The sequence below is a fragment of the Cololabis saira genome, chromosome 19 (assembly GCF_033807715.1).
Source record: "Cololabis saira isolate AMF1-May2022 chromosome 19, fColSai1.1, whole genome shotgun sequence".
Lineage (NCBI taxonomy): Eukaryota > Metazoa > Chordata > Actinopteri > Beloniformes > Belonidae > Cololabis > Cololabis saira.
In genome coordinates this window covers 12,855,726-12,883,219 of record NC_084605.1, presented here as the reverse complement: position 1 = coordinate 12,883,219, position 27,494 = coordinate 12,855,726, and the positions used below count along the sequence as shown (strand labels likewise).

Below are 27,494 nucleotides of genomic sequence, written 5' to 3'. Positions count from 1 at the left end.
ACAGTACGTAACAAAACAGAAAAAATTGTTGAGTATCGGCAAACTTAAATTAGAGATCTGAATCTATAGGAATCTAAGAAAGTGTAATTATATCTTGAATACGATTGAGGCACATCCAATACAATTTACCATCAGTCCCTTTTCCCCATAGCACACTTTATTGTGGTGCATTTGGGATTTTTATCATCTGTTTCCCGTCCGCATCCTGCATCAGTAAATGTTGCTTAAGCATCATAATTAGGATGATGTCAGCATTAGTAGATCTGTGTGGTTGCAGTACCCTCAAGCGATGTCAGCCCCAGGACACAGAAAACCAATGGCAGCTGTGCTGAGCTCAAACTGAGAGTTAGCATGCAGCCCTTTAGTGGAGGGGGCAGCAATTCACTCCTTCTGTCTTCCCTTACAATACTTTATCTTTTTGGCGGGAAAGCACCAAAGACGCTCGTTTGACCCAACTTGTGTTTCTTTGCGGGGACCCCCCTGCCCTGAGAAAAGCGTCAGCCGCCTCCACACCCATACACCCTGTCCACCCTGTCTTGATGGATTTTCGCTGCGCATTTTGGAAGGGATTACAGCCATCTGCATGCTCTTGAGGAACAAAGGGGACTCCTAGATCTCCTCCCTTCAGCACTTCAGAGGGATAACATGAGCAGATAAACATGGTCTTGCACTTGTTCTCTTTTCTACCTTGACCTCTCAACCCACCCGAACTGCCCCCACACTTTACAATCGAGCGTGTAATTCTCTTCCAACACTGTTCTGCTCTCTGAATAGAGGCTGCTCTGTACCTTTAGTTTTTTGCAAATTGCTCACTGTCAATAAACTAATGAGTGAGTGCATTACAACGAGTTCTGTCAAAGGAGAAATGCGCCATATTATTTGATGATATTTGGCACTTTTCTCTCTTGAGGGTGAGAATCAGCAGACGGCATGTTCTCAGACCTGAATACTCAAAGTTTCCTTTCAGAAATCATCACCTCCAGCTGTTGCAGCGTGTTGTGGTTATGGGACATTGTCAGCTGGGAAACCGACATGCCAGCGTATGCTTATAAACTTCATGCTCAGGCTCAGCTCTTTAGGGGGGCCCCGTGATGCATAAAAGTGACTCATGGCTTACGGTTTGGTTGTCATGGGTTTGTTTTGCCAGTGTGGCAAAAATATTTGATCCTGTGGAAAACTGAGCACATTTTGCATCCACAGCTGTTTGTTCATCACTTCTTACTAAGGAGTAGAAGCAACAATAGTGAAGAAGCAAGACTACCAAAACTCACTATAGGTACATTATTATTCTTTCATTATTCTTGAGTGACCTTTTGTGACATCATTTCTGCACTCTTTTTCCCCAACACCACTTACAAGTACTTAAATTTGAATGATAATTGCATGATTTTCAGCTCATATTTCTTTTCGATAGAGACAAGTGCCAAGAGACAAGTGATGCAAAGGAGGATGAGGATCAGATTCAGAGCCAAAGAGTGTTCAGTGAAACAAGCTCACTTTTTTCAGTTCTGAAATGGTAAATGCCATATTTTTGTGAAAGCTCTTAAATTAAGGCTGAACGCTTTAATTGATCACAACTTGACCATTGTGGTGGTGTATAAAGGCAAAATCCTAAAACTCCACCATTGTCCAAATACAACTACATCTGACTATGTCTTCTGAGAGGGAAAACAGCAAACCTGAAGGCAGCTGTTTTGAGTTCTGATTTCCATTTCTTATAAGGAGTCTTGAGGTTTGTAGGATTTGAACACAAGATGCAACAGACCAGGATGTAGTCGTGATAATCAAAGTTATTTTAATCACGAAAAATGCTGTAACTCAATTATATCCAAATAAATCTTAAAGCAAGGAGCAGACAAGGGAACAAAAGACCTATAGAACGACCCAGTGAGTATGAGATGCCAAATGATGATGGATGGACAGATGAGGAAGGGAAGACAAGACAATGGCCCTCTTCCTGCACTGCTACTGCCTACTGAATTTTCCAAAATGTAGTGCAGGGTCTGGAAAATGAACAACCCCATCTTGCTGTAAACTATGAAGAAGTCTTGTTTGTGGATCTTGGCGATGACACTCTTTCTTTCTCCAGAGAATTCTCGACCTCTGTTAATCTTGTGAAGGCTGTGATCCTGCACTTCGGTTGTCTCCTGTGATCTTTTTCTTCTTTCATTTTTCTCTCTCTTTTTTTTTTTTTAATTTAAAAATGTACCAAACTGTTGATTTGGCCACACTTGAGATTTTTGCCATCACATACAGATTTTATTTTTATATATTTATATATTTATGTTTTCCTCCTTCACTTGCATTGAGAACCTTTTGGAGCTACTGTCAAACAGCTGGCAAATGTCAACTCTTTTCCATTACACTTTTGAGCTAAAGAAAATCATATTGAATTTGCGATAAAGGTGCTGCAGGGGGTCGGTGTTTCCATTGAACAGGGTTTCTCAAACACGTGTAACTTTCCGTAAAGCTTCATAACAAATAAGAACATCTCACAGATGAAGAAATTGGACAAAAACTCCTTTAGTCTTTGACAAATTATTGCAATTGCTGAAGAAAAAAGTGAGATGATGAAGGCATCGGGTTACCATTCAAATGATTACTCAGAGCGGCAAAGCCCTTATGTATGATTGATGATTAAGTAGAGGTTAAGCACAACTACATTGTATTAATGAGGCCAAAAACAGCTGAAAACTAGATCTTGATGACTTCAGATTGAGCAGCTAGGTCACATCCAGCACTGCCGGAGACGGTGGCCTGAAAAACCACCTCCTGGAAGCATAAAAAGGTTTTAGGGAGATATTTAGGAGTTTTTACAAATTAGAGCCAGTTTTTCTTTTTCAATATTTTTGCAAATCTAGGGGTAATAGAAATTCGACTATTACCCGATACCAACTCCACACTTTTTATCAGCCTTATTTGTTATGAATTAATGAAGCAATGGCCCTGACCTGGCTGACTGACTGACCATTGTCTGAATACTTCTAAGACCCTGAGAATGGAGGTACTTTGCTGAAAATGTATGTAATTCTTAACTAGTAAACGATATATTTTTGTGAAACCTTTTTAATTTAAAGCTGAAAGTCTACTTTTTGCTCACATGACTGTTTTATTTCAGTTCCATTGTGGTGTACAAAAGTAAAACCATAAAAAGTCAATCATTGTCTAAATATTTCTAAAACTGTGTATGTAAACTTGGCACAAGGAGAAAATGATGTTAGAGCATGGCTGTAACCACTGTTTTGGATTCCAACCAGACACCAGCAGCTGTGGACAAAGTTGTGGGAAAGATTAGATGATTTGTCCATGACAAGACATTTCCACTGGAGAAACATCCAGAAAGACGAGCATGAGAATCTGTCCTTTTAATTATAATGTTGATGCAATACAGCGAATCATAGTGTATAAAGATGGTAAATGATGATAATATGGAGCAGATCAACTCATGTTCCTGCACTTGTGCAATGACCCTGTCCAGTATTACGATCCAAATAAAAAGATATTAAACATTATTAGATTGAATGACAATGAACCAACAGCCTGTCTTTTTTATCGTGTGTTGGAGAAAACAGCATCAAAAGACTGGGATGGTTAGCAGCCTTCAGTAAAGGCTTTGATGCTCTCATTTATAAACCTTTCAATGGTTGGATAACAGGAAGAGTGTGCTAAAATCTTAGGGCCTCAGCATTGGGTGGGGTGTCGGACTTTACAGTGTCAAGGTGCACTTTTCCCGTCTCTGCTCTCATCTTTGGAGCTTTGTCTCAGGCTGTTTCCCCCAAACTCCCCCAGGGGTTGATTTGAGTCTACACCCACTAACTCTGTCCCACACGTTTGGATTCTCTTTTCCTGAGTGCTTCCTGCCTTACCATGCCCTTAGCCCACCTCAGCCACATAACAGGACACAATAAAGGGAGGGAGTTGACCAGGGAGTCGGGATTGTTGGGATATTGTTGGGATTTGACTCTGCAATGTCAACACAAAACAAATGAAAACCAGAGCACCGAAGCAGAACAACAAGCAAAAGCCAATGAACGGATGTTGTTTCAGGATCTCCATCAAATATTCACTTGATAATGCTTATAAATCTTCTGATATGGATGCATTAAAAAGCTTTAAAGTGACATTTACATATATAAATGGCACCCCTACGAGACCATAAATTCTGCTTCTACGGGGGTTCAAGCTGGGGTCACAAAGAAGTCACAACAATGCAGTAGGCTTAGCTTTGTCAAAAGGCCACATGATATGTGAGGGACTACAATTAGAGGGTCTTTTGTTTTAGCTTATCAGGCTGTAGCAGTAACCTCAAATAAAGGGGAAGGGAGGGCGTAGAAAAGTGTGTGTATGTATATATGTATGTTTGTATGTGTAGAGAAGTTTAGACCCTCACCCAGCCAGACGTTGTCTCTAAAGGCACTGAGGCAGTAAATGTTTGGGGAGGTTGTCTCACATGAGCAGTGGTGAACCTGTGCCCTTCTATGGAAGATATCTGGCCAGACGTATGTCGAGCTTCAGTGATTCTTTTTTAAACTAAACACCATGTCAGTTCCCCACAAAAAGATTTATTTACATGCAATAAATCTAAGATCTTACAGAGGTGTGCATCATACGACGGAGTATTAGGGCCAAACTAAGACAAAAAAAGGGGAAATTACGAGAATAAACTCATAATATTATGAGAATAAAGTCGTAACATTACGAGAATAAAGTCGTAACATTACGAGAATAAAGTTGTAATGTTGCGAGAATAAAGTCGTAATAGAATAAAGTCGTAATATTACGAGAATAAAGTCGTAATTTATGAGAATAAAGTCGTAATATTACGAGAATAAAGTCGTAATATTACGAGAATAAAGTCGTAATATTACGAGAATAAAGTCGTAATATTACGAGAATAAAGTCGTAATATTACGAGAATAAAGTCGTAATTTATGAGAATAAAGTCGTAACATTACGAGAATAAAGTCGTAATTTATGAGAATAAAGTCGTAATAGAATAAAGTCGTAATATTACGAGAATAAAGTCGTAATATTACGAGAATAAAGTCGTAATTTATGAGAATAAAGTCGTAATATTATGAGAATAAAGTCGTAATATTACGAGAATAAAGTCGTAATATTACGAGAATAAAGTCGTAATATTATGAGAATAAAGTCGTAATATTATGAGAATATAATTTATGAGAACTCTAACAGGAAGAGCATCTTCTCCCTGTGTTAAAATGAGGAATATTGAGCATCTTGTGAAGTTCTATTTATATATTTATAATATATTTAATATTACGACTTTATTCTCTTAATATTACGACTTTATTCTCATATTATTATGACTTTATTTTTTATTTTTTGTCTTAGTTTGGCCCTAATACTCCGTCGTAGCATCACACTTTAATACAAGAAAAAAAATTTAAAAAGTTGGGTGGAATTATCGACCATAGAACCCTTGGAAGAGCAGCTGTATATGGCGATCTTGGTCAGCCATTACAGAAAACCAAAATGCGCTCCCGGTTGAGGGTGTGGAGCCATAGAGCAGGAAAGGCATTGCTTTGATTGTCCTTGCGCACACGCGGTCAGGATAAAGTGAGCGACTGTGTGGCACCTCGGCGCAGTCCAGTCTGCCACAAACCCCCCTAATGTCAATTTATTGCTTCCTGAATCCTGAAAATGGGACGCCGAGCACAACAGAATTCCAACTGCTGTTTTCTACCTCCTTCCCTGTCCAAAGGCTAACCCCCTCCCGAGTCCTAAATCAGTCCCTAAATCTCTCCCGCCTTTTAAGCCCTGTCCCTCTCGCTGGCATGCATATTCTTTGGAGCTTTCAGGAATCTGATTCATGAGTCCTTGAAGTGACTTATGTCTTAGAAGCGCTTACCATCGAAGAAAGCTTTCGAGCTCTCGGTGTAATGCAGCCTCGATAGTTTGGATCCATTAGAAGGGGGGATTATGGTGCATGAAACAACCTTAAAGAACTGCAGATTTAAACAATTTGAAGTGAATTTGAATACACACGCATTTATACGTTTTCTTTTCTTATAGAATATTTTAATAACACAGACAAACATTAAAATAATTCAGAATACTTGTTCCTTTTTTTTTTTCTAGAATTTCTTATTAACATATTTACATCCATTTTAATATTAACATCATTTACATCCGAAACAAACAAAATGGCAGTGTATGCATTGTCGGCAAACCATTTCGGCACATTAAGGTCATTTGGTGTGAACCCTTTGATGGAAAACAGACCACTTTACAGAAAATAATTCTATACATTTTTAAAATACATTTTTTTTTTTTTTAGCTAGCCAAGTCCAGTGGAGTACGGTGTTTTTCCAGCAAGCAGTTTTGTCTTTTTAAATCCATATCATCACCCTTTTATATCATGTAAATCCACTAGACTTCAGTTATGAATAGCTGTTGTCTCTAGTGTTACAAACATCACCAACACATCAACATATACAGTGCAATATCTCCTCAATATGTGACAAGTTGAAAAAAGGAAAACAACCTGATTTATAACTGCTTTGGCCAAACTCAACTGGACGCCAATACATTATATATACATATATATATAATGTATTTCATGCTATGCAAATTAAACATCTTATTTCATATTCAGTACAGTGCTTTTCAAAGCCTGTGCCTTTGCAGAAGCAAAAATCTCAGACTGGCTTGAAGAGCATGGAGCTGCTCTGGTCGCCTCAGCTTCGTCTTTCCACCACATATAGGCTCACAGGATCTGTACATATATTAATTTTCATTTGCTCCACTATGCTACATATATTTGCTTTTTATTTGGTTTTCAGTGCTTGCAGCATCTCACTTTCCAGATCATACCCTTTTTTTCTATATGAGTGCAAATAGTTTTTAACATTTCCTTCAGTGAGGACTTTATATAATCTCCTTGATAACAGTGAGCACTGAGGACGAATCCAGCACTGGGGAATCCGCCACGAGTGCTCACACATTATCTGGACAAAAAACACTGCAGAAAGTAGATTTTTTCTTCTAAAATCCCAGACCACAGCAACACCTGTCTAAAGCGTATCCTAAACAGGATATCAACTAATAGCCAGTGAGCTCTCTAAGGAGCCAGTCACTTGTTTTCCTGAGTTTCAAAGCAGTGGCTTAGCAGACCCAAATTAATGGCTTGACTGAAGGTCTTCCAAATGGAAAGCTTTTTGATCAGTTTACTTTGATCAGCCATGCGGCATCATCGCAGACTGTCTAAATGCCATATCTTTTCAACCATGCCCATCAAGTCATGGCCGCACCGTGTCTTTTGGACCCGGTGCCTGCATATTGCACTGAAATGGTTGTTGGAGGAAGTCCATTTCACTCTTCAGTCCTTTGGGAGGACCATAATTGTTGGTGGTTTTGTGGCTGCATCAGCCATCATTCACACATCTGGGCCTGTCCCTGAACGGAGGCTGAGTCTGTCTTGGCCGTCAGCACCACCTCAATTCTGCACGGTACACAAACTGCAGACGAGTTGCTCAGTCTACGGGCAGTTCACAGGGTATCTGCTGAGCTGCTTTGGCCAGAGCATAAGTCCTCTGGAAGTCCTTGTAGCGGGGCGCGCAGCCCAGCCAAGCCTCCCCAAAGTGGACCCGGCCGGTGAAAAGAAAGCTTCCGGGTCCTGGTTTGACGCCGCACTGCAGCAGAGTCCGGATCTCTCCCCGGCTGGCGATGCGACTGTTACCGGTGAACAGCGCATACTTCTGGCGAAACACACGGGTGGCGCTGACCTTGATCACTGCAGCCCGCAAGGTATCGTCCTCCTCCACTGACCGGATGTTACCTCGCACCACTGGAAATATACAGGCATCAGGTTAATTTCAAGTACATTTCAATTGCAATTTTACGACGGAGTATTAGGGCCAAACAAAAAAACAAAAAAAGGAAATTACGAGAATAAAGTCATAATGTAATGAGAATAAAGTCATAATATTACGAGAATAAAGTCATAAATTACGAGAATAAAGTCATAATATTACGAGAATAAAGTCGTAAAATTACGAGAATAAAGTCGTAATATTACGAGAATAAAGTCGTAATATTAAATATATTATAAATATATAAATATAACTTCACAAGATGCTCAATATTCCTCATTTTAACACAGGGAGAACAAGCTCTTCCTGTTAGAGTTCTCATAAATTATATTCTCATAATATTACGACTTTATTCTCGCAACATTATGACTTTATTCTCGCAACATTACGACTTTATTCTCGTAATTTTACGACTTTATTCTCATAATATTACGACTTTATTCTCGCAACATTACGACTTTATTCTCGCAACATTACGACTTTATTCTCGTAATGTTACGACTTTATTCTCGTAATATTACAACTTTATTCTCATAATATTACGACTTTATTCTATTACGACTTTATTCTCGCAACATTACGACGTTATTCTCGTAATTTTACGACTTTATTCTCATTAAATTACGACTTTATTCTCGTAATTTCCAATTTTTTTTGTCTTAGTTTGGCCCTAATACTCCGTCGTACAATTTTACAACAAATCCTCCTTTATTTCTTTTAGGCTATCAGGTAAAATAAAAAAGTTGCGGTTTTGTAATTCTGCAAGTGTTTCCGTCATTTTTATTCTATAGTTGTGGATGTTGCTCCTTGTGGCTACCAGCGAGAGAAAGCCTTTGCCTGCACACTGATCCTTCCAAGTCCACGTCTACACGACAAACAGCAATAGACTTGCACCTTTTCACTTCCTGATTTGTTCTACCTTTTGGTCCCTACCCATCCTTCCCTAATTCCCTAGACATTCACCATCTGACCGTCACCAGAAGTCATCTTGGACAGATCTTTGGACAGAGATTAGTTTGGTTTTAAAACGGTATTTTAAAATGAAACTGCACAAGTGTCAACGTAGCCTCAGATCTGGCTCTTTCGTTCTTCACCTAACTGTGTGAAAGCTCTGGCCTGCACACTAATCCCTATAACTTTGTGTTGCCAGCTGAACTTCTCAGTCCTTTTACAGCTCAATCAAAGGCTTTCTGATTATTCCACTGCTCCCTCTCTTAGAAGCGGGGGACATGTTGGGATTAGTCCACTAAAGTGGCTGTATAGCAGGGGTTCATGTGGATGTGTGATAGTGGGGGTGTAATGTCTGCTGTTTCACCCTTAACCTTTGAAGAAAAATGGATTTGGAGCTACACTGGCCCTTTGGGCTCAGATAATTATGACTGAGTGTTGGGTTCAATTCTTTTTTAAATTAATTTTATTTTTTTTATAATTGCGTACTTACCAAAGTCACTGGTGCAAACAGCCATAAGAATCTCTGTGTTGTTGCAGGGTCTGCAGGCATCTGGAGAGAAGACATGAAGCAAGAGTCGGTTAATGACCTCAAACAAAACTAAAAAAAAAAAAAACACCTATATGTTACTGCTCTGAAAATCAAGCACAGCTTTTCCAGATCACATGTGCTGGAACGTGAGTTGTCCAGACCTTAAACTCTGCCAAAACCAGTATCAAAGTAGGGAACAACCACTGTGTCATAAACAGACAGCTGCTACTTTTACAGCTGGCAGAGGAGGACATAGGAGCTATAAGGTGTGAGGTTCTTCCAGTGCAGACAATTTAAAGGCCAAATGAAACTTGGCTGCTAAAGCCTTCCAGGGTGTCTATAGTCACACCTCATCAAAGCTTAAACCAAGGGCCAAAGAGAGGGAAAAGGGGGAAGAGCTTAAAGTTGTTTAAAGAGCCAGAGCCTCTCTTCTCAGAACATAATGTGCTCCATTTTTCAAAGGATTGTATAACGGTATTTAAGTAAGTATATATTACATTGAAGAATGTATATTTTATATGTTTTTATACTTGATTATTAATGATCAAATTTAGCGTAATAAAACCCACTTGACCGTGATTCATAGCTGAATTGATAGACATAAAAAAAGAATGTCTGAACTGACTAAACTGTGGCCTGGAAGAAAAAGTAGTTCAGGCATTGTTTAAAGTTCTCCTGGGAAGCCTCTTGCCCACCCCTCCATAGTGAAAACTTCTTGATAAATGAGATTCCTTCCTCTCTAGTCCACTGCAAACCCCCTCCTAAACCTAATCAGTGTGTGTGTGCGCGTGCATGCGCGTGTGCTTGGGAAAAAGAGTGATGTAGGTGGGGGGAGTACACTCCTACAGACAAGTCTCCCCACAGAGAGGCAGCTCAACAAAAGAGGGGAGCATCTCAGCTGGGCAGAGGCCTCCCTGTTTCCTAGGCGACGGCAGTAATCCCAGAATACTCATGCGGTATCCATTCAAAGGGCCCTGGACCCTGGAGAAAGCCCCACATACTGTGCTTTTGTGCCCCTCCTCCCCAGCCCACGGCTCCCCTGCTCCCACTCCAAACCCGCACGCCTCTGGGGGAAAGTCTGGCCACTTCCTCCTCGCTGCACTGCACGAGTTGTGGAAAGTCCAACCAACCCACAGAGGCCTGTTCTGAATTATGAATCATCTCCATGGAGGATTGCAAGGGTAAAATATCACTACATTTTTAAGGGTGTCTCAAATAAGGGGAGAAAAAAAAAACCCTATTAGCTACACTTAACAAAGTCACGGTTTGGTATCCATATCCATTAGAACACAACATGACACAAGGCTTTTATTTCATTATTAGGGGTGGGCAAAAATATTGATACGGCAATATATCGCGATACATAGTCTCCCGATACGATATCGATATTCAATTTATGTATCGCGATATATTGCCGTATCAATATTTTTGCACTTTATTTTGTGATTTCAGTGTGGGTGAGACACTGCATTTTATTTTTGTCATTTTAAGTCAGGGGCAAGTAGCTGTACTGTATTTTTGTGATTTCAATTTCAGTGTGGGTGAGACACTGCATTTTATTTTGAGTATTTTGTATCTAAGAATAATGCACACACTGCACTTTTCATTGTGTTTTTTCATGCAAATATGTTGCATAATTAAAATGGAAAGTTTGAATTACATTGTCTGTCCAATGCATTATCACTATCATCTGATGTACATATATACAACTTGGATTTTAAGATGTGTAATGCATTTTTATATTTCGGTGAACTATGTAGAATATCGCGATATATCGGGATATATCGCATAATCGGGATATCGCAATTTGTATCGTATCGTGGCTCAAGTATCGTGATGGTATGCTATTCATTATTGTCATCAAGTTGCTAAATCCTGCAGGAGAAATAGACCAAATACTGCTTCACTCTTGGGTCCCTTTAACTCACCTTCACTGCTGATGGAGTTGGAGTCCAGCGACAGGCGGGCGGTCCAGTCCCCTCTCAGCTCATAACGGAAGGAGGCGATCCTCCTGCTGATGTCCGGGTGAGGTGTCGCCTGCAGGAAGAGGGCCACCCTCTCCCCGGGGAGGCGGCTGAAGCAGCGCACTCTCGGAGGGGGGGATGTCTCCAGCCTGTCCCCCACCAGCAGCTCCAGCACGCCATCTCTCTCCAGGTAGAGCTGAGCGCCGTGGAACTCCTCGGAGGGCTTGACGCAGGCGGTGATGAGGCCCGAGCTGCTGCCACCGGGCCCCACGGCCACAGAGGGCAGGCGGGGTGAGAGGGTGAGGCGCAGGGCTCCTTTGGGATACAGCCAGTCCAGCGTGCCCTCAGAGCAGTGGAGGGAGATCTGCTCCACGCTGCCCTGCTGCTGGGACAAACCACTGTGGAGGACAAGAAGAGAGAGGCCAAAGCTTAATTATTATTTTTCTTGGGAGTTTGGAACTGAAATCCAAAACTTTCCTCTTTCCTTTAAATGCTACCAAACTTACTGCAGATTGTTTTAACATAGTTATAACGTCATCATTGTAAATTAATATAAGTAATAAACAAAATAAAAACAAGATTTTCTCCAAAGAGAGTATTTATACAAGATGACTTAAGAGGGAATTAAAATGAGTCCAACACTCTAAAAACGCGCCCCCTGCTGGCAGATCTGCGGTACAAATAACTTTGCATGGCATCTTTGGGACATCATTTTAAAACACTTTTAAGTAGAATAAATAAATAATGAAAGGTTTGCAATTAAAAAAAAGCAGCATGAAGCAGCTTTATCCGGAGTCTGCGTTTTCTACATGTAGCCTATCTGAACTAATCCTGGAGTCTCCTGTGTGTCTGCGCTGCAGCCTCCTGCAGACAATCGCTGCAGAGCAATGTGCAAACATTTCAATAGTGACCTAAAGACAAGTCCCCACATGCTGCAAGACAAACACCGTCCTCCTTAACACAAACACCAACAACATCCCTAAATGACCCAAACGCATCATATTTCCATTGTGAAACTGTGGTCAGGATAAAGTGAGCGACTGTAAATCAGATGTACTTGCCTTCCTCTCCAGCTGCACTGGTCTTCAGAATAGTTGGAAAAGGAAGAATCAAAAGTGGCAAAAAGAAAAATCCAGATAGAGTTAGTCCAGCCCCAAAAGTAAGGCATTTTCGGTCGAGGATGACGCAAGTAAAAATATAAATATATATTCCAAAGCTGCGATGCCCAAAACTTCACAAAAGTGATAATTATGTTATAAAACTACAATTCTATCTGCAGCAAGCTCCATAACTTTGCATCCTCTTACCCCGATGCACTGGATAAAGGGAGCGTGAGATCGCACAGCCTCCGTCCCTCTGCAGGTTGCTGTGCTGCGGGACGCACGGAGCTGCAAAGTTATTCCCCTCTGGAAAAGTTCGCGCACCAATCACAGTCCGACGAGAGAAACTTTAAACCAGTCACTCAGGAGAGGGGGAGGGACGTCTGGCCCCCCGAATGAGAGGGCCAGACAAATAACTGTATTCAAAGATAAACCGCTATTGTGTTGGACATGTCTGCATGCAAAATACAAATTAACTTGCATGCTGAGTGAGTATACACACACACCCACGCACACACCACTGGGGTTTAAACATCGCCTCCAGACACGTTTAAGACACAGAAATATTCCGCCTGGAAGTTGATGAGTGACTTGTTTGTCTTTTCAGAGCAACAAGTTGAATTCTGCTACGCTTGATGCTTCATCTTTGAATATACTAACTGAGTTAAAATTCAGAATCTGAGACTTATACTTTTTTTTAACCACAACCACAAATCAGAAGAAGCTGGGGATGAACCATATTAAAAATGGGAACGAAAGAGGGAACTTTTATGACACTGTAGACAATATGAAACCAATATATTCCACGATTTTGTCTTTAATTTGCTAATATATATATATATATATATATATATATATATATATATATATATATATATATATATATATATATATATATATATATATATATATATATATATATATATATGCCTTTGGCTTTTTAGACTAGCAGCATATTCTAAAAGGAGTTGGAGTGAGTTGTAGGCATTGAGATTAAAAACACATAGCTGCTAGTATAAGACCTTTTCCAGGGAGGTCCAACAGGACAATGCAAAACCCCACTCTGCACATTTAACAAAGGCATTGTTGAGGAAGATGATGCAGGAACTGGACTGGTTTGCCTGCAGTCCTGACCTGTCCCCAATACAGAATATGTGGAACATTTTGATACAAACAATGCTGTGTTGTGCACCCTGAGGCATAGTCGATGTGATACTAAGTAGTAGTACACATTGCCTACATGCAAAAGTTGTTTTTTTGACTTGTTCATTTGATGGTCAAAACATCCAAGTCAGTCAACACGCATTTCTTGGAGAAAGGAAATAGTAATATATATAAGGAATGCATCTTATCCCATCACTTTGTGATGGGATAAAGACACCTCCGTTTAGTTGTAGAAATCAACTCCACACAGAAAATACATAACTAATTACATTTACCAATATAAAATAGTCATCCACTACAGTAAATCTTGTCATATCAGGTTTTCCTCTTCATGGAATAAACCATTTAAAAGACTTTTCATGTTAAGAACAAGTATACAAATCCAGAACTGATCACTGTTTAATAACCTGACACTCAGACACAGCACATATGACAGTGATGACGTTGATGATTTGACCCTGGCTCTTATGCACTCTGCCCTCTCCCCTGCTGGGCTTCTCTTTTATCTTGCGGTATTTATAACCAAATCAAATGTTCTTTTGTGCCAGTGGTGCCATTCATCTCCCCCGGCGCAGCGACGTCTTCAGTGTACGTGCATGCGTGAGAGATGAATTCAGGGCCCCTCCGATGCAGTTATGACAAGGCTGCAGACCGACACAAAAGCACATGTGCAGAAATCCAGCTGCTTTATTGTCTGCAGCAGGACGGAGCTTTGTTTTCTGCAGGCCGTTTCAAAGGAGAGGACTTCAAAGCACGACTGGTGGAGGTGGTGGTTGTGATGATAGGGGAATTTAAAGGAAAAACTGAATTTATTAGTGCTTAAATGGACTTCACAAATGTGTCACTGAATCCACCACGTGTACACAGTGCTCTGTCACTGTGTTTGTGGCAAAATGACAATCAATGTTAACTCTTGGGGGTATGGAGTTAAATCTAAATCATTAGGGTTATGGTTGACGTTATGTTAAGCCTCTGAATAGAACAAAAATTCTACTCCACTTAAGAGATAGTGTGGATAGGAGTCAGGGGCGTCAATTCAGTATGGCAAGGTATGGCAGCCGCCACACCTTGGGTTCAAGGGAAAATGTAAATGTTTGTTTTTTAAATACATTTATGGAATTACTCTGTGTCTATTTGTATTGATTATTCTATTACTTAATACATATAGAATAACTACAAATGCAAATCAGAACAACATGATCGATTTCACTAGTTATTATACACTGCAGAAACTGAAAATCTTAACAAGAATATTTATCTTATTTCTAGTTAAAATGTCTAATTTTTAGTAAAAAAAATCTCATTTCATTTAAGACAAGACTCAAAAACAACCATTTTCACCTGTTTCAAGTAGATTTTCACTTAAAATAAGTGGAAAAATCTGCCAGTGGAACAAGATTTTTTTGCTTGTAATGAGAAGATAAATATTGTCCCACTGGTAGATTTTTCTACTTATTTCAAGTGAAAATTTACTTGAAACAGGTGAACATGGTAAAATAACAAGTCATTTTTCTGGTGATGACTCTTGTTTTAGGTGTAATGAGATTTTTTGACTAAAAATTAGACATTTTAACTAGAAATAAGACAAATATTCCTTTTTTTTTGAGTTTTTGCAGTGAGCGAGACTGCATTTGAAAAAGTTCCAATTTTCTTGACCACACAGATAAGCTACATAGCAGACTTCTGTAATGAGTATTTGCTGGATGTGTTGATTGATACTCTAGTTAAGTTCTGTGACTCGTAACCTTGCCATACCTTAGCTTCCACTGAATTGACGCCACTGATAGGAGTCCTACAGTAAAACCATGGTCTATCAGAGGCAAGTGAAATTATGTTTTTGAGTCTTATCAGAGATTTAAAATTGTTTATCTTATGTAGCTCTGTTGGCCCCCTTGTGCTAACAATAGCCATTTTTCCGCAAACTCATTTTCCGTTCTCACAAAAAATAGTTTCTATTCATATCACGTTGGTCCAATGTTTATACTACGACTACTATATACTCTGCATTGAGTGTAAAGAACCAGGACCTTTGGGACGTTTGGGACGTCTAACAGTGGTTTCACAGGACGATTAGGTTTGACTACAGGAAAGAACCACAAATTACAGATCATTTTCCAGAGCTGCAATCAAACCGTGACTGAGTTACAATTGAAGGTCAGTCAGTGTACATGAACCAGCAGACCTGCTTGTTTCCGTTCTGCATCCAGAACAATGCCATCTTTGACTGTAATGAAACACTGTCTGTTTGTCCTCATACTTTAACCAGTCAACCGGATTCCCGAAGAGGTTTGGTTCTCAGTGCTCACGGCGTTCTCAACGGCTCGCCAACGAGACCGTCTTCAAACAGCACTGCTGTATGCGTACGAGAGTTTACGTGTTTGTGTGAGCTCTGGCCATGTTTGCTCGGTGTGGTGTATTATTCAGCCCGGGGTTGCGTCCAAACACAGAGAGGATGTAGTGACAGTGTGGTGTTAGTGGTATTTATGAAACCTTGACATGGTGTGTAACCAGTACTCGAGTTGAGGGGGGATCAGGGGGGATGGCATCCCCCCTGAAATAAAAACGGTCAAAATCATCCCCCCCTGAAATAAAAACAGTCCAAATCACCCCCCCCCCCAGTAAAACTGCCATCCCTCCTTTCCATCCCTTATGTCATTTCATCAATGAATGTGGTATTACTGCTATTTCAACATTTAGAGTCATCGCCAGAAAAATAACTTACTTGACAATTTTCACCTGTTTCAAGTAAATTTTCACTTGAAATAAGTAGGAAAATCTGCCAGTGGGACAAGATTTATCTTCTTATTACAAGCAAAAAAATCTTGTCCACTGGCAGATTTTTCTACTTATTTTAAGTGAAAATCTACTTGAAACAGGTGAAAATTGTTGTTTTTTCCAGTGATGAGTCTTGTTTTAAGTGTAATGAGATTTTTTTTACTAAAATGAGACATTTTAACTAGAAATAAGACAAATATTCTTGTTAAGATTTTGAGTTTTTGCAGTGATCCATTTTACTTATCCTGTGAAGGAAAGAGGCATATTGATAAGTTCAGAAAAGTGTTTTTTATTGTTGTGTTTTGATGTATTTGATGTAAGCCCAGTGGATATTTAAAGCTTACAGAAGGCTGCATTTAACTGCTGCTATGTCATTCCTGCAGTATTTCTGCAGGTGTTTTGGTCAGTGCTATTATTTGTAATATATTATATTATTTGTAATCAGCACAAATGATCTGTCCCCATATGATAAAATCCACCATCCCCCCTGATTTCTTTTTACAACTCGAGTACTGTGTGTAACGTCTCCTCTCGCTGTTTCAGGCACAAAGAGATATTTTTTCACAAAGGGTTTTTCCAGACTTTTTTCTTTTAACATCCAACTAAACAGACTTTGTGTGTATTTTAAATATTATTTAAACAATGTTTAAAAAAGAATCACAAGTAATGATAGAGTTATTATTATGTAATGCTTTTGAGTGCGGCAGAATCTTCTGCTTCAGTCAGCAGATATCTGGAAAAAAAGTTGCTTTCTCAGAAGGTGTTACTGCAAACATTGAACATTCCTCAAAAAATTAAGTCTGTCCCTTCTAGTGGACGGCCCCACCCAGAGATTCAGCTCATCAAAGTTTTACACTTTTATTTCCAAAACAGAATAAAGGTCGGAAATAGCTGACATCTTAAAACGCTCTGACTGTACTGATGTGACATGGCGGTGACCACGGCTGTTTGTTTTTCCATCACATCTATCTGCTGGTAATGAGCGCTAAAGCTTTGTTTGGATACTCTGATCACCAGCTTGGTTCCAGTACTCCAAAGTTAGGGAGACACCAGTCAAAATGCACCATGGCAAGCATCTAGTTGAGCTCTAAAGGAGTGCTTCAACCATTTATTCCATTAATCAGGGTAACACAAGACATTTAAAGCATGTATGCAGGTGGGCCTGCTGTGACACCTCTTCATCTTCACTGTAATTCTACATGGAAACGGAATGGGTGAGCAGTCTTTGAAAACAAATATGTGTTGGACAAACCTGAAATCTGTTGAAAATACAGCGTACATGTCTTTCTTTAAAAAATGATAAACAAAAATGACCAAGGCTTAGAAATGAAGGGATTTTCAAAGTCTTTCAAATCACAAAATGTATACATTTTAAACAATGTTGTGCCACCTCATCTTTTAAGAGCACATTTTAAACATGTGTGAGCTATGAATAAAAATTGTTGTAGCTTTGAGAAATTTTACAATTTCTGATGGAAATACAATTTCAGCTGCTGAACAGTTCAGGGACTCTTTTTATTGAGTTGTTTATTTTACGATGTCCCGATGTTTTTAATGGTAAACTGGTCTGGACATGTGGTTGGTAAGTTTAGCACCTAAACTCTTTACTGTGGAAGTCTGCTACTGGAATATGTGCAGATCATTATTTGGCATTGTCCTACTAAAATCAGCAAAGTCTTCGCAAAAAAAAAAAAAAAGGGACAACATTATGCAACCAAAGACTTATATATATATGGTACATTAATGTTCATAGGTGTGCAAGTTAACCATGTGCCTAATTCCTCCCAAAACTCAGTTTTCAGCTGCACCGAGAAAGGGGAGATGCTACATTCATTATTTCCAAAAATAAAATAAAATCCCTACAAATGATGCTTCTGACTTCATAAATTCATAAATGTTGCAATGTAGAGCTTTGACTTCATGGATGCAGTGATGAACTGTGTTTCTGAGTTCATGCTTTTCACTACATTGTCCTTTGGCCTTGCATACATCGATCCCTTAGGATTCTTTACATCCTAATAAGAGATGTGTTCCTCAAGTTTACATTTATAAAAATCCTTCTTCTGTTCATTTTTTTGCCCAATCTCTTTCATGAATCCCTGCTCTTCCTTGCTTCTGAAAGACCCAGTGATTACAAAACTTTCCCAGATTTGTGTTGCCCCTTTCTAAAAAAAATACTTAAAATGTGTCTTTTAGTTCAGCTTCCACATTTGTATAATTGTGTATATAATATGTAGATTTGATGATCAATCTAAACTAACTTCTTTGGAAATTTTAAATTGTGCCTTTTTTGTGTGGCATGTTGTAAAGTTTTATTGGAAAGAGCTCAACAGAGATGCTCTCATGTGATGAGTCAGTGGGAGCAGTGAAACTAACATTTTCCCACCTCTCCATGCAGGTGAGGGGCCATGGACTCATCTACAGTCAGATCAACAGTCAGAGAGTGTGAGAAAAGCCAGCACAAGGATCCTGGACAAACTTGTGCTGATATTTACCATCCAAGCCCTCATGAGAGCTGCATGTGAAAACTGACACCTACTCTCTCACTGCACTTTCTCAGGATGCTGATTGTGAATGTGTTTGTTTGTATGACAATAAAATTCTCATTGTGCCTCTCATCTTGGTTGTATAGTGTGTGTATGTCTGCCAGAGAGAGAGAGAGAGATTGTGTGTTAGTGTAAAGCCCAGTGGGAAACAGAAGAGGCTCCTACAGCAGATAAACAGTGAGTTAATAGCAAACGCAGCTGGAAGTGCACAGAGACACTCCGAAAACACTCTCTAATCCTTTCTAAACATGTAATGGATCACTTAGCTTCACTGTCACAATACTAGCACACATGCTTTAATCTTCTCTTTAAAGGTTTCAGATCATTTTTGCGAGAGCATCCCACATGCTTCAACCACATGAATTATCTTGATTTTCTGTCACAGTCCCTCAACCAAAAAGCAGTTTCCTGTTGTCTTTTATCTTCAGGCATGTCATGCATTAGAGCCATCGCTATGCCTGTTCTTTTGCTCTGATATTTCTCATCTGCGTGTCTGGCAATTTGGCCACTTTATGGCAAATTCAGATTTTAAAAAAAGTGCCTGACAGATGTTAGTTTTCTTTTCTCCATAGCTATACACATTTTCTGTGTGTGTGTGTGTGTGTGTGTGTGTGTGTGTGTGTGTGTGTGTGTGTGTGTGTGTGTGTGTGTGTGTGTGTGTGTGTGTGTGTGTGTGTGTGTGTGTGTGTGTGTGTGTGTGTGTGTGTGTGTGTGTGTGTGTGTGTGCGTTTGTGTGTGTGTGCAGTCAGCAACTCCAAATATAACCTAATTAGAGTGTCTGGGGTCAAAGGCCACAGCTGGGTGCCCTGGGGACCTTTCATTAGCAAAATGGAGGGAAGAGGCTGCCTGCATCTAAGTGGACCTCTATTTATTGTATTCTAATTCAAGAATTTGTGTGCATCGTTCTTGAATTTAAGTTTTTGCTCTGTTTTTTTCTTTTGAGCAGATATTTTCTTTATATTACACTCATTATTAGTGCATGTATTGTTAAAAAAGATGTTGCGATTTTAAAATAATCCTATTGTGTAAAAGAAAACGTTGTCAGCGGGGGTTCAATTTAATGAAGTTCTTTTACAAGAATACATAAAACTAGATATAACTGCTATCTCTTTGTGCTACTTTAAGCTTCTTCTCAAATAATCTTCGAAGAGAAAGTTTTAATTTCACCTCTCAGCTAAAAATAATACTTTTGGTTAAGTTTTATCTTGAGATTTGTAGTGCATAATTGTCATTGAAAGTTTTTGTTCCTCAGATAAAACTCTGATTATGTTTTTCTTAACTGGAGCCAAAATTGTTGCAATGCAACACTAAAACTGTGGAGATGTGCAGCTTTACATGTTGATTAATGCAGCTGAGACCTCAGAATGACAGTATCCCACACTGCAGTCTCATAGCAGACACTTCATTTCCCTTTTATAGTTTGATTATTCTTTGTCTGTTTAGTTCCTGGTAATCTTCCAGCATATTTTCTTTTGAACATTATTTAAGTGAGAATATTGTAGGGGTCGCAAATCTCACCTACTGTATCTTGTTAACTGTTAACCTGTCAAATCTTGGCAAAGAGGACAGACCCAGTTTCTTATCAAAATGTAAATAGATGATGACAGTGTCATTGAACCGAGGCCGACTTTAAATATGCAGAGCGTCAACAGAGCAGCCAGCCTTGATGTCCTTTGCAACAATTTTCACATTCCTCACTGTTCAAAAGAACACAAGGGAACAGTTTAGCTTGAGGACAAACAGACCAGCCTCTTTTAAAGTGGTTCTTCACACAACGTTGCCACTGTTAACTCTGAGGGTTTTATTTTTGAGAGTATGCAGTTGATTGGGAGCAGCAGGCGAGAAGAAAAACCTGCAGAAATAAAATGATTGCATTCACCACAGAATGCACAGGAAGTTTATTGTGGTGCAAGAAGTTTGGGGGTAAATTTAGACTACAAAGAATTTGCAGACAGCTTCGCCACTTTTGATTGCAGCCAGATTGAAGCAAACATATACTGGGCTCCTTTAAAATGGCATTTTTTGTCACTGGATCATAGCAGTGCGTGGGTGAGCTTGTCATGACTAACTGACATTCATTTGCAAAGTCAGGTCTGCAGATGTTTTGGTTGGCCTGCTTTTAGAGGGAAAGCCACTTTAGTTAAAAGCCTTCAAAAGAGAGCATCGCCAGCTCCTTTCACTTCACATTTATGACTCTCATTACCTGCAATTAACAGAGTCTTTTCCAGACCCACTGTTGGTAATCCTGATTGGAGTATTGTTATCAGCAGCCCAGTGGTGCTATAGTGAAGCCCCAGGCCGGGAGTGGGGGTGGGTGGATGGGTGGATGGGTTGATGGGTGGTTGGGTGGGGAGGTTTCAAAGTTGGTAGGCAGTGTTGTTGGAGCCCAGCTGGGGGTCAGACAGGGGATCACCGCTGTCCGTCTTCTTCCAAGCTTCCCCACCCCCCACATCTCTTGTAATTGGCTGAATCAGTTTGGAGGGAAACTTAACAAGAGCCAGGATCCCTCCAAAATTCACAATAGGTATAGTGTTTTACATATTGTTCACAGGAAAGACAGATGTTGTCGCTCCTGACCACATCCACATTTTAATACCTTTACTTGGGTACAATGGAGGAAAATACAAAGGGTCTACATTTTGGCGGTCAAACCAGATGCATAATTTTAGCGGCCAAGAAGAGTCCGATGGCACCAGAGACTTCATACTTGTGACGCTTCTGAATTAGTTTTTTTCCCAAAGTCAAAATAACCAAATGTTCATGATGCTTTTTATGCAACAGCAAAATAACCTAGGATTATGCTTGTGACCTAAAGTTGAGGAAAGGGTTTTATTAAGTCATATCAGAAACATATTTTACATTTTGTCTTGATATCTATTGATATCAAGATTAGGGTTGCCACCTTTCAGAAATAGAAATAAGGGACACCCCGATTTCAGCAGCGCAGGCGCCAAAAAAGAGAGACATCCCCAAAACTTCTAAAATGCATAGAAATGTATTTATTTTATATGAAAAAACAAAACGCTTTGATTTAAAGTTTAAAGTGCTTTAATAGCATTGAACTTGCATGACTGTACAGACAGTCAACCCTATGCTATGTATGTCCACATCAGCCAAGATGTAGAATACAGTTACAGGTGAAGGTCGGAACATTAGAATATGGTGTAAAAGTTAATTTATTTCAATAATTCAACTTAAAAGGTGAAACTAATACATGTATTATACTAATTACATAGTCTCATTACAGGCAAAGCATATGTTAAGCCTTTGTTTGTTATAATTTTGATGATTGAATTGTTTATTGATTTCATAATATATTCAAATTTTTGGAGATTTTTTATTTTCATAAACTGTGAGCCATAATCACCAAAGTTATAACAAATAAAGGCTTGAAATATCTCACTTTGTATGTAGTGGGAAATAATATTTCACCTTAAGCTGAATTTACTACGAATGAAGTTTTGCAATAAATTTTTCCGACCGTCACCTGTACACCTGACATCAATATATAAGAGCATAATATGTGTTTGTATTGGTTCAATACGGAACGCAACTTTTAATTCCCAATTACGGAACAATTCCGTATTTCAAGGGACGAGTGGCAAGCCTAATCAAGATATCAAAATTTAGTTTTACACAAGGACTTTTTTCACATCAGCATGGCTTGACAGCAAGATGCTAATGACCCCCCACTAAATACACAAATCTTTAACATTTTTAACACAAGTGTAATTTTCCTTGTATTGCCTTATTGAAAGCACATTTCATGTCTGCAGGATATTCATGTCATCGTCACGTGGCAAAAATTAAGCTTTTTCATCATGCTGTGGAAAGGTTGCCAAGTTTAAAATCAAAACTAAACCAATTCCAACCTTCTGGATCAAAGCATGGTCATCCCACCCTTACAACCTTTCTTTATGAATTTTAAACACTGAATAATGCACTTGTTTTTCTTTAATTGTATAAATTTGGTGTGTTAATCCTTTTAACTGTTTCAAAAACGGCTGCGAGGCTGGCTGGTTCTCTGCAATTTAACTGAGGAGGCTGTCTGTCAACGCTGTGACTAGCCAGAGGCCAGCGACCCATGTGACTGCTAGCTATGAACCATCATCACTTAATAATGACTACTTCAAAACAAATGGTCTAAAGCCACATCCTTTTGGGCCAGGATACACTGAGGATGATACAGGTTTTAGAAGCTTATTGTAAACTACTTGCTGACGACTTCACTGACTTTTCAAAGGCTGCGTGCGTTATCTGGAAACATTGCTCCTGCAGGCTTTGAGCGGGCCCTGTTAATGGCCAAAATATCCACATCCTTATATGTATGTGTTAATAAAATAGCTGTGTCTCTTTTTACATATGGTAAATATTTCTACAACAACGTGTAGCAGTTGACTGCTAGTGACTGTTAAGTTAGTATCATTTATAGAAAAATTATTATCCACTGGAGCAAATAATTTAGCAATGGAGTCCAACACTTTTGACGGAGATCCTTAGCAAGTCACTTCTTCCACAGACCTGACTTTAGAAATATCCCTGAATCTTATCTGTTTAACTCTGAAACTGCTGTTTGTCTCACCTTTTAAATAACCAAATGCTCACGTTCAAGATCTGAAAAACTGAAACTCACTAAAAAATCTTGCCAAATGCTACAAACTTACAAACTTAAGAGTGGGTGGTCAGTTTTGTCTTTTGCTGTTTGACTTCAGTCCTCCTACTCCTCCTCCCCCTCCAACTCCCTCCTCCCTCGCTGAACTGCATCCTCCTTTGAATTGAGTTCGGTCAGCGTATAGGTCATTCTTGGCAGTGCGGATTATAATTAGACTGCTACACACATTGATGCACACACACACACACACACACACACACACACACACACACACACACACACACACACACACACACACACACACACACACACACACACACGCACACACACACACGCACGCACGCACACACACACACACGCACAGACTTTAAACTTTAAACCTCTTCATACACTGGCTGGTTCAGACAATAGACACATGCTAATACTATAACCCCCTAGGATATCCCCCCCTCCATTCATTTAAAATCTCCCTGTCCATCCTCAGACCGCATGACTGCCTGTATAATTCATCAGCAGTATGATGAGTCTGAAAGATGATATTTAAAAAGTTTTACATGGAAATAATACACGGCTTTGCATGTGCTGGTCCTCAGCTACTTCTGTAGCGATTTGAAATCTTTAAATATGACATTCAACATTGCCGATTGCAAATGTTTAAAGTTTCAAGTGATTATGTAAACATGTGAATACTTTCATAACTGACTTTTGTGAAATTTTTAACCAAAAATGGTCATAAACTGTACATTATTTACATGAACCCTCTGAAGGCTGACTTCCCGGCTTTTGTCAGATTTATAAACGTATTTCTTGTATAAACACTTGCTGTTGATTTCAGTGGATATTTAACTATGATTATAAATAAAAAAAGTGACACAAATTCATGACAGACGTTCATGATTAGGCCAACAAATAACAATGGAAAATTAAAGCTGCAAGCAGCGATGAACGGGCCCTCGCACCCTTGTGCACGTTCAGGCTGCAGTGGAAGCGCTTGTATGACTTGCATGTAGATTCTTCAGGCCTGGACATTTAGCGGATGACACCAGCCACGACTCTCTATACCAAACCATTCAAAAGTTATGGCAGAAAATAGGAACTATCAAATATCGACCAATCACAAGAAGGGGCGGGGTAATTTGCACCAATTATGTTCAAGGACTCAAAACCGAGTCCGATGACACCACCCACGAGACAAATATGGACCAATCAGATGAAGGGGGGGCATGCTTTTTGGCATCTATCGTCGCCACGGTAACGTAACGTAAAAGTAATGCGCATCGTCGCAGGATCGAGACGCACATTTTGATGTATAACACACCTGGGTGCACGTTACGGTTCGGGCGAAGAAACGGCCAAAGAAATGGCATAAATTGCGGGAAAATTACACAATTAATTCAAAATGGACGATTTCCTGTTCGGTTTCGGCCATGGCGCCAAGAGACTTTTCTTTAAGTTGCGACATGATACAGGTGTGTACCGATTTTCGTGCATGTACGTCTAACCGTATTGTGGGGCTTGAGGCACGAAGTTTTCTAGGGGGCGCTGTTGAGCCGTTAGGCCACGTCCATTAATGCAAACCATTAAATATCAAATTTTTTGCCAGGCCTGGCTTGCGTGCAAAATTTGGTGACTTTTGGGGAACTATCAAATAAGGACCAATCAGATGAAGGGGGGGTGCGCTTTTTGGCGTCTATCGTTGCCATGGTAATGCTTTTGACTGAGAAAAGTACTCAGTCAAGGCCTGGCTTGCGTGCAAAATTTGGTGACTTTTGGGGCACGTTTAGGGGGGCAAAAAGGCCCTCATTTTGTCGGAAGAGGGTAAAAAAAGGGGGAAAATAGGGAAAGAGGGAAAATAACGAGGAAAAAAATAATTCCTACAGATAAAATAGGGCCTTCGCGCTGTTTTTTGGGCCCTAATGATAAGATGTGATTTGAAGCTCATTCTTCTGCTTAGCAGTAACCTGAACATTTTCACACTGCGTCCCAATTAAAATATCTGAAAAGGGACTCAGTGGGACTGTAATTGCACACAAGATCAGCATCCAGAGTGTCCTTTATCTCCCATTATCTTTCACCAACTCCATTCAGATTTCTTGGTGACCTGCCGCTCATCCTGGAGATTGCTTTTGATCTAATTTTTAAAAATGCCATCGCACACGCCCAGCTGCCCTTCCCTTTGGTCTCTCAACACCTGCACTTCAGTGTCCTCCACATTATCAATGAACCTGCCTTTGAAAACGTAGCTATACATCTGTTGCAAATGAGGAAGCCTTTGTAAGGGGGAAGTCCTTCAGGGGACCGCCAAAAATGTTGTGTCGCCCTGGCTCCAGTATACCTCAACCCCCATCTCTCTCTCTCCCCCACTCACACACACACACACACCTCTTACTTCAGGGGTATCATATCACCAGTCCCTCAGGGTATAGCTGTGGGCCTAGCAGGACATTGTCATGATAACAGGTGTATTTGAATGTATACAACAGGTGGGATGAATCCCAGACGAGAATGCTGACCCTTCCGTCATTCAGCTTATTTTCATTTACATTTTTTTTCCATTTCAGGTAAAGTGTCTCTATGCATTACATCAGAATTCATTAGCATCTCTTGTAGTTCAGACAAGTGGTTATACCGTTATCGTTGAGCTCCTATTTCCTCTTTTCAGAATAATATAAATTCCTGGAAGCATGTTAGAGGAAATATGAATGAATCTCACAGCTTCATGTGGTTCTAAGGCTTCATTTTCCTGAATGGGCTTGAGACTTGTGGCCAGTGGAAGCTGATCGAGGGACGCACAAAAAAAAGAGTTTGTCTTTTGACTGAGCGGTGGTTTCTTTCTGCAGCAAGCGGTGAACTGCAGACAAGTAAGAAAACAAAGACAAGACCAAAAAGAGGAAGAGGGAACTTGCTGAATAATTAGAGCATAGAGTGCAGATCTGAATAGATGCACGTACACACATGTGCAGGAGCGTCTGCACTCGTTCATACTTTCCCCTCATGCACATACACATTAAAACATGCATTCATAAACAGTCTCGACTCAAGGATTTTGGGCCTATCTGCACATGTATGTGAGAGCTAATCAGGGCTCTTCACAAACAGAAAGCAAAGGGTCACTCAGGGTGAGAGGTTTGTGATGGAAATTTGGACGGCAGGCGTAGGAAAACAAAGCTAGAGACAAGACGCCCCAGAGACGACATACTTTACACATGAGATAACCCAGATTTAAAAGAGTTGCAATAAAAAAACTTTTAATTAGAATCAGGATGTTTTTCTATTTATTTATTTATTTTTTTTAATTAATGTCACCAATAAAGATCTTTGTTGCAGATACTTTCACAAACTGGAGTCTGGACACATTTATTCTCATGTGACCATCACAGGAAAAATGGAATCTCTCTTTTCAAAATAGGCTGTTTTTGCACTTTAAACTGCTTCACGCTGTGAATGTTACTGTTTTGCAGAGAAGTTGATGATCCGTGGTGAAAGTGAAGCCATTCCTTCAACCAAACTTAGACTGCAGCTCTTACCGAGCGTAGATGGTGCATAGACGGGGACCATCCAATGGAACGGCAGCGCCTCACTGAGAAATTCCACAAAGATGGGATTTAATGGCCCTTCGATTGAGCGGTTCTGAAAAGCTAACCCCTGACCCTCCCCAGCCTTAACCTCTGGCAACTCCTCCCATCCTCCAGGGTCCAGTGCTTGTCACTGGTCATTTGTCAAACTCCTCACACTGATCTGATTATCGCCCAATTTGGGATCTGCCGACTACACATTTCTAGGATAAAGACAGGCTGCTTTTCAGCAACTTTACATGACAACAAATAGCAGCATTGTTCTGGGAAGAGTACAGAGACGAGCAGCCTCGTTGTGTTCACAGAGAGACAGACAAAACATCAGATAAAGGCCAACCTTGGTATCCCCTAGGTAGTCATCTCTTGATAGTCTATGAATATGATGGTATTAAAATGTGTTCACAGGGGAAGGTAGCCATCACAGATCCACAAGGACAGTTATA

General features: G+C 39.9%; 1 protein-coding gene across 1 annotated transcript; it reads right to left on the bottom strand.

The window, feature by feature from the left end:
* Positions 1–6,054: 6,054 nt before the first annotated feature.
* On the bottom strand, positions 6,055–12,634 carry metrn (meteorin, glial cell differentiation regulator). The gene is made up of 4 exons (XM_061708710.1): positions 12,341–12,634; positions 11,244–11,677; positions 9,277–9,336; positions 6,055–7,810 (listed from the first exon to the last, which is right to left on the bottom strand). Exons 1-4 carry the CDS (start codon positions 12,445–12,447, stop codon positions 7,497–7,499), a joined length of 915 nt encoding a protein of 304 aa, XP_061564694.1. The 5' UTR covers positions 12,448–12,634; the 3' UTR covers positions 6,055–7,496.
* Between the last annotated feature and the right edge of the window lie 14,860 nt (positions 12,635–27,494).

What these genes read in the sequence shown, in the direction of transcription:
- metrn (XM_061708710.1), bottom strand. Translation starts at nt 12,447, where the DNA reads ATGCCTTACTTTTGGGGCTGGACTAACTCTATCTGGATTTTTCTTTTT. An exon ending in CAGTGCAGCTGGAGAGGAAG is followed by an intron (nt 11,678 to 12,340) that starts GCAAGTACATCT and finishes TGTCCTCCACAG; the next exon opens with TGGTTTGTCCCAGCAGCAGG. An exon ending in CAACTCCATCAGCAGTGAAG is followed by an intron (nt 9,337 to 11,243) that starts GTGAGTTAAAGG and finishes TCTTCTCTCCAG; the next exon opens with ATGCCTGCAGACCCTGCAAC.